At 36.0% G+C, this 8488-nt stretch overlaps 1 protein-coding gene across 1 annotated transcript in view; it reads right to left on the reverse strand.

Moving 5' to 3' along the window:
- The window catches only part of LOTGIDRAFT_238613 (hypothetical protein), a gene marked incomplete at its 5' end in the record, with an annotated part of 10801 nt that extends 10229 nt beyond the window's left edge, over positions 1 to 572 (reverse strand). Inside the window, one exon of the mRNA XM_009050771.1 lies at positions 375 to 572. Coding sequence (XP_009049019.1) covers positions 375 to 572 — 198 coding nt within the window. The remainder of the gene's footprint in view (positions 1 to 374) is intronic.
- Between the last annotated feature and the right edge of the window lie 7916 nt (positions 573 to 8488).

An 8488-nucleotide genomic window follows, 5' to 3' on the forward strand; every position in this document is an offset into this window, starting at 1 on the left:
AGGGGGGGGGGGGGGGGGCACGCTTTAAATACGTCACTGGTCAGAAACTATTCCATATTTCAAACGTGTTTACATTTAGCAGGTAAAACTCTTTTTGGGTCAAAGATATGGCATCATTTGCTTGGTGGTCGTGAATTCTAATCTCGGTCGGGTGTGAAAATTTGGTGACCTTGAATAAGTTATCTTTTATTCCAGCTTACTCCGATGTAAATGGACATTTATAATCAGGGAAAGATCTATTCCAATGATTTGGCCAAGGACCCGCTGATGGGATCGTCGTGAATCTAAATTTCTATCCTTGAAAAAATAGGTTTCTCTTATTAAAGTGCCATTATTATAATTGACAAAAAGACAAATTGAAGCCATATCCATACCTGTTGACGATCTTTTGGGTCGTAATTTGCCGATTCTTTAAATTCCTTTCTATAAATAGTATCATATTTATAGTAAGATTTCCTTGAATTTGATGTTTTAGGAGGAAATAATGTCTTGCTTTCATCATTTATTAATCTTAATTTTCTCGCCATCCAATTGCCTGGGGGCAGCTGAAAACCTTCATCAACGCCGGCCATTTTTCTTGCTTCTTGTCTAGTAGAGGAAACCTTTCACACAATATTTTGAAGAATAATTATCTGCACCGCTATAACTCCATGTTAATTAAAGAAAACTACAAATGAAGTAATTTTATGAATGTAATGAACACCAAGTTGGTATCCAGGACATGGATAGATTAGACATGCGTAAATCTACAAAACGTTTAAATTGCTAGTCTAGCTGTTCCACTTGGCTGCCACCATTGTTCAGTTTGATACATTTGTTTGATATAGTGTATTAACGTTTAATTAAAGACTATATTATACGATCTTAAGATTAATAAGATTACAGTCTAAAGCTGGGTGTACCCGTTTAGATTAATGCCGGGTTTATCAGATTACCTGATTAGTGAAGTGTTCAAGCGAATGACTTACATGGAAGCTAATCACGAAGACTGAAACAGTTCTCATTTTGTGGCGGGAGCGGCTCTCGATAACACTCCCAGTGGTTAGCAGACCTTTTCTTAGACTCTAGATGTGTTTCTCCTCATTCTGCTTCCTTTTTTTTCTTTTTTTTGTTGCGCTTTGCAAATTCCAGAATATCATATGTTTGGCGTTGTGACTAGCGTTCTTTATAGAAGAAAATGAAAGCTTGAAACCAGACAAATTTACTTTGTGCTAACATTCTAGTTCACCTAACTGGTTTGCAATGGTGTTTACACCATGTACCATTGGAAATTCCCAGGCAAACCAAACAGGCCTGTTCATTTTGTTGAATACAACAGTAGAAAATGACGTCTATGATCCATATCAAAGGATTACAGACATCTGATTAGACTCTGTATGCGAATAGATGATTGATTGGTAGATGACAAGTTAACGTTCGCTTCCAGCGTATTCTGATATCGCAAACTAGGTAGTTGTTGGTAGATGACAAGTTAACTTTCGCTTCCAGCGTATTCTGATATCGCAAACTAGGTAGTTGTTGGTAGATGACAAGCTAACGTTCGCTTCCAGCGTATGCAGATATCGCAAACTATGTAGTTGTTGGTAGATGACAAGTTAACTTTCGCTTCCAGCGTATTCTGATATCGCAAACTAGGTAGTTGTTGGTAGATGACAAGTTAACTTTCGCTTCCAGCGTATTCTGATATCGCAAACTAGGTAGTTGTTGGTAGATGACAAGTTAACTTTCGCTTCAAGCGTATTCTGATATCGCGAACTAAGTAGTTGTTGGTAGATGACAAGCTAACGTTCGCTTCCAGCGTATGCTGATATCGCAAACTATGTAGTTGTTGGTAGATGACAAGCTAACGTTCGCTTTCAGCGTATGCTGATATCGCAAACTAGGTAGTTGTTGGTAGATGACAAGCTAACGTTCGCTTCCAGTGTATGCTGATATCGCAAACTAGGTAGTTGTTGGTAGTCGTAGTAGTTGGTAGTTGGATTGTGTATGTGATAAGTGGTTGGTTGGTAGTTAAAGTTCGCTTTCAGCGTATGCTGATATCGCAAACTAGGTAGTTGTTGGTAGATGACAAGTTAACCTTCGCTTCCAGCGTATTGTGATATCGCAAACTAGGTAGTTGTTGGTAGTCGTAGTAGTTGGTAGTTGGATTGTGTATGCGAATAGCGAGACTCAGGGTTTTATAACTGATATGTTGAAAAATGAAAACCAAGATATGTAGCACAACCTTAAACCATTTAAACATATTTATTGTCTGCTTATGTCTAGCAAATGATTAAGTAAATGAACGCCATTGTTCCTCTTCCACAGAAAATTAAAAACCTGGAGAGTATTAGGAAAGGAATCTTAATAAACAATGTTTAATCTGGTAGAGCAATAAATATTATGTTTACTTCTTTCCACAAGATTTTTTCCTTACTTGTTAACTTCCTAGATTTTACAAAAGGTTTATTAGTAGAATGCCTGCCAGGTTTATTAGAATATCTGATCAGATATAGATTGTCTACTGGAATTCTATGGGTAATTGTTGAAACAGTAACAATGACAAGTTGATTTTAAAAGATTTTAGGACTTTTAAACTGTAAAGATTATTATAGTCGGCTTAATAAAAATCCGTACAAGCAGACACTTCCTGCTTCCTCAATCAAAAATCTTGTCCAAAGATTGGCAAAATCGGGAGTAAAGGTAGTACAGTAGTGGACTCCTCCAAAGAGAAGTGCCATCAGGTGTTTCGAAAAGAGCAAGCATGGTTTGCTTCGCGCTGGAGCAATAACAGATAACGAAGTTTTATACCAAAATTCCAATTGGAACAGAACAAAATGTATTACTTAAAAACACCTAACACAATTTGTATGTATTATTTATCTACTTATTGATATACTGGTATTACGTACGTGGTAAATAGCCACTGCCTTTCTTCAAACCCTAAATAAGTAGAAAGAACATAAGGGATGACACAGAGTGCCGAAGGACTTAACGGTGATACGCTTCTCTGGGAGATATTCTTTTATGCCAATAGATAAATGGAAAGCTAGATTTCATGAAAGGTTAAATTAATAGTTATGGATTATCTACAACATACATGAACGAATTGGTTGCCTGGTTGCCTTGAGTCAACAAAACCTTGAAGGTGAACTAGAATTATTATAATCTATTTACAGAAATTTGTAAAGAACCGATGACTTCACAATTGCAAACATACAGTTCAAATTCTCTTAAATGAAAGCTAAATCAATTGTGAACAGTTCTTAACAAGAGATAGGCTATCCTAATTGTTTATTCTACTCCGGATGCATCCATTCTAATCCACATAATTGAGTATGTGGTGGGAATTATGAGTGTAATTTGTTATTATTACGTGATGAGGGCAATTCTTTCACTTTGTACCATGTTAAGAAATTTGAGGTGTATGGGGATGAGGGTGAGGGAGAAAAGTCTCTATTTATTTTTTGGAAGGGGGGTGTGGGGCATGACATTGATTAACATTGAACTGAAACTGAATAAAACACAATTGTGTGGCATGCTGTCATTGTCTCGACCACGAAAAATCCGTGGTTCACTTTAATTTAACACTATTAACTCGGTCTTTTCATACGAGAGAGGTTGCCAGTACTCGTTTGTTATTCTCGAGTTTCGTGTGTACTTCAAAAACGTAAAAATGGCTGTGTGCAAGCGTTTGGTTGGCCTGTTTGCAAATCACATGACATCCCTCGAGGTTCATGCTAGGGAAACACGGTAGAAATATGATGTACCAGTTCCGGAATCTAATCGAGTAAGCTAAAGATCTAATTAGGTCACAGCCAATATCGATACAGAACAGTTGTTTCTTCAGAATCAACAATTAATATCTAAAAAATCTCCACTTAAAACTTACTACAAATCAATAGTTCATGCATAAAACATTTTAATTTCCTTTTTAACTCAGAATGTCCAGAAAACATGAAAGATTAATTAAAATGTTTTCCATGAGACAATCTACATTATTTACCTGGGCATGTTTAATGAGCCTTAAGTAGATCTCAATCAACCTCTTTCTATTCGATTAAACTGAGCTATTGTACCTTCTATAACGAGGTGAATATGAGGGGTATAATTATGGCTTATTATCGATGATAAACTGTTGATAAAGTAACGCAGAAATACATTTAAAAACAGTAAGGTTATGTTAGGCAGTGTCATATTTTCAGAAAACAAGGATTGGTCAGCTGAATAACGTCTTAATACTTGAAAGGTCAAATAGTCATTTTATGATTAAAACTCTTAATCATATGCAATAAGAACATAATGATAAGATTAAGAATACATGATAAGTCATTAGACACACCAATTAATCAAAAGGTTTTCTTAATTTGTCAAGAAAACCCATCTTTAAAGGGATTATAATTTTTTTTTAATGTGTATCGGGACACTGATAGCATCAATTTGCGCAATTCCAATTTTCAGTCAGACGTATGTTGTTCCTGCAATTCAACTAAAACGAAGTGTTTGATCACGACACTAATCGCAAATATAGGTCTTTCACGATTAGTGACGTCATCAAACATTTCTTTTTAGTCGAATTGCAGGAACCACAGACGTCTGATTGAAATTGGAAAGGTGCAAATTGATGCTTTCAGTGTCACCGATACACATAAATTTTTAGAAAACCTCTTTACAATCCCTTTAATGGATAAAATTCTTGAAATATCTGTTTTCACAACTGAAAGCTTTTAATTTCTTCTGTCCGCATCACTTTCTATGGTGAACACAAGCAAACGATTTATTTGCAATATAAAAACATAGGATTTGAAGCTCAAGGAACGATTCGAAGAAAGGAAATGTCATTCTAAATTCTAAATCGTTGACCTAGCTGCCTCTTGGAAAATTTAACCGACTTTAAAATTGTCGTTGCTGATTATGTTCTCACAATTTTCACAGCTTGCTATCCAATTCAATCATATGTTATTATAGTCTATGACTTGAGATAGGATCTACCGTTTGAAAGCCATTTCGTGAACAGTGGCGTCTCTAGTCTTCCGAGAATAGTTGTACAAATAGGGGACATGCTGACTCAATAGGAGAGGGGTGAAGGGGGGGGGGGGGGTGGGGCTATGGAGTCAGAATTCAATATACTGTAGGGCCTAACTCTGTTGACGCATCATAGTCGCAAGCCTCTTATACCTCCATTAGCGCCGCCCATGATTACAGTTTATCTCAACCTTTGAGACAACCTTGAACAAGAGAAGAATCTTTTTTACCCAAAACATAATTTAAAACCACATTCATTGTGATAATTGGATGTTCTGTCATATCACCATGCTATTAGTTGTTGATAGTGTGTCTGAGTTTTGACTCTCATATTTGCTTTGTTCCATTAAAAACAACAACCTGTTCGTTGATGATCACTGACTATATTCAATTGTCGAGACATAAGACAAATTAAATAGTTATCTTACAGACTGAAAGGCGTTATGAAGTTAAGACAACGACAAATTTGATGCGTGTAAAATCAAAGCTCAAACGATATTTATTAAACTTCAATGAATCAAAAATTCGAAATGAAAAATGTTATGTGGGATTAAGGGATAGTTTAATATTTTTGCTAAAATGTTGTTTTGGATTTCAGGTTTCGTTTTTCGATCCGGATTGTTAGTACCTCTATTATTCATTAGTATTCTGCATGTACAATTTCCACTTTAATGCAAAGGCTGTTAATAATTTTATACCAACTTTTGCATATCAGGTTTAGAGATAGTCAGGTCCTGCACGGGTAATATTGGGAATTATTTTGCACCAGCAAACCTAGTATTTTAAAGTGCAAGCATATTAAAGGTATTGTAAAGAGGTTTTGTATTTTTTACGTGTATTGGGGATACTGATAGCATCAATTTGCACCATTCCAATTTTCAATCAAACGTCTGTGGTCCTTATAATTCCACCAAAAATAAACGTTTGATGACGCCACTCATCGCCAAATAAGCTTTATCACGTAAGATACTTCACGATTAGTGACGTCATCATGCCACAGAAAGTGATTGAAAATTGGAATGGTGCAAATTGATGCTATCGATTACCCCGATACACATACAAATTTAGAAAACCTATTTACAACCCCTTTAACTATGGAACACTAATGGTAGTTGAACAGAGTTGCAAGAGAAAATATTGATTATAAGTGATACCTAAATAATAGCTTGCATAATGTCACCACATTTTGTTCCATAAAAAACTCTCTACATGAATTTCAAAGATAAATTTATTAAACTTCTTATTGAGATATGTGAGTGTTTTTCACTTTTACCAATCAATATACACAAAGCTTGATGCCGATGAATTCTGATAGTTTTAACGATGTCAGGGAGAGTCAATTTGTTGTATATTGCTTGGGAGAGTATGATCATTGACAGGGTATAGAACTCCGCCGTGAAGGATGCAGTATAAGGAAACTTTTTTGATTTAAAACAAATATATAAATTTCGGTATCTAAAAGTTACTTTGTTATTTTGTGTACTTGGAAAGGAATCGCGCTGATTAAATGTGAAACCTAGATTTTATTTCAGAAGATGTATATTACCAGTAAAGGTAAGCATTCTGTATTCTGTATATTTTAACAATGCTTTAGACGTGAGTTAACATTGGGACAAAGCTTTATTTGCTATAATATTAATATTTGAATGGAGATCGTTCGGGTCCAAATACAATTAACAAAATATCCATTGTGTCCATAGGGAACAATAATTTTCAATGAAGAAGTGCCAGATTTTTGAAAAAAATAATATTCATTCAAATATCAGAGTGGTATGTTTCCTAGCCCCTATGACCACATCCGGTGGTCCTCTGACCAGTCAGTTCTCCCATGAACTAGACTTAACAAAGGAAACTGTCGTCCCACCCGGTAGTCCGACCTCTCAGTCCACCCCTGTAAACAGATAATATAGGAAATTGTCGTTGCACCCGATGGTCCGACCTCTCATCCCTTTGAACTAGAGCTAACATAGGAAACTTCGTTGCACCCAAAGATCCGACCCCTTGGTCCCCCCGTGTAAGTAGTTAACATAGGATTGTGTGTTATCAAATAATCAGCAAAAATGGCTCTAAGACTATTATATAAATCACTCTGCCTGTAAATTTACCGTTAGAGGATCAAATTATGTTTTCACAATTCTCTGACAATTCCATTAGTTTATCACCTAAAATCATATTAGATATTGCATCATTGACATAAATGTCATCAAATTCCTATAGCAGAACTGGCACGAAAAGTGATTGTCTTCTTTAAAGATATTTAAGTACAGTAATTAGATGAATGCAGTGATTTGAAACAAGGATTTTTTAAAGTGAAATGGAATGAAGTCGTACGTTACACGACAGGCCTACACTTTCGCTTTTTATCTCTTTATTAGATTGCAAACGGACACATCCGTATCTGAGAAAGTCTAGGATCGAAATACACCACTTTATTGTGACCTTTGATATTATAATTACAAAACTTAAAAACGTGGAGAAAGTAATGAAGGCTTTTGAAGTGAAATGAACCAATTCGAGATCTGCTTCTTCAATAAATGTTAAGAACTTTTCACTTCATAAAATACAATAATAATCTCACCAATTCTCCATATCTCACGATTTCGTTTATAGTTTGTGTAAAAAGAATTATATTTCCAAATTGGATACAGTGTCAATTTTGTTATCAATAATTGTAATGAGTGAAATTGAAAATCTAAAACAAATCCTAAATGATGAATGGTAATTAAATTCTCTTATGGGATAGAGCCATGCAAATATTCACTTAAGGAACTACAGATTTCGTCGTTCGAACTAACGGCGAGACATTGTGTCTGTAGTGGGTCGATTGCTCAGCGTTTCTTGCTAACTACAATGGTGCGGGCACACGAACGGTCTTGGTCACTGATTTTTGTTGCCGACTAGGGTGTTGTGAAGCGTTTTGCTGACCAGCTGCAGGCACACTGAGTGATAAAACATCTCCAGTCGGTCGCTTTCCACTGTGTCAATTATCACGTGCAGACCATGCAATTGAAAGGAAAATGAATCTGGATTATGACGCTTTGACTTGTAGACGATGAAACAATCGGCGGCAAATATCAAACTGAATTGATATAAACTGAAATCACGTGGCAGTGCGATAATCTTGTCGTGGAAGTGCGGGCACACGTGAGATTTTATTCGAGACCAAGACTGTTCGTGTGTCCGCACCATTAATGGTTGCCAAATCTTGAATCAAATCTCACGTGACCGTTCGTGTAAGCGCGGAATACGTTGCCTTAACAATCGATAGCGCTCTAGGTAAAAATGCAGGTCGGGCACGTTAATAGGACAGGTTTGAAATTTCAAAAGAGGGAAACTTGATTCCACTGAAATTAAATGTTTCACTAATCGCTAAATATGCACATAAGATCCTTCGCGATTAGTAAAGTCCTCAATTAACGTCCTTAGTTTTAATGGAATTGTAGTAACCAGAGACGTCTGATTGAAAATGGTGTAAATTGATGCA

Source organism: Lottia gigantea (assembly GCF_000327385.1).
Source record: "Lottia gigantea unplaced genomic scaffold LOTGIsca_155, whole genome shotgun sequence".
Lineage (NCBI taxonomy): Eukaryota > Metazoa > Mollusca > Gastropoda > Lottiidae > Lottia > Lottia gigantea.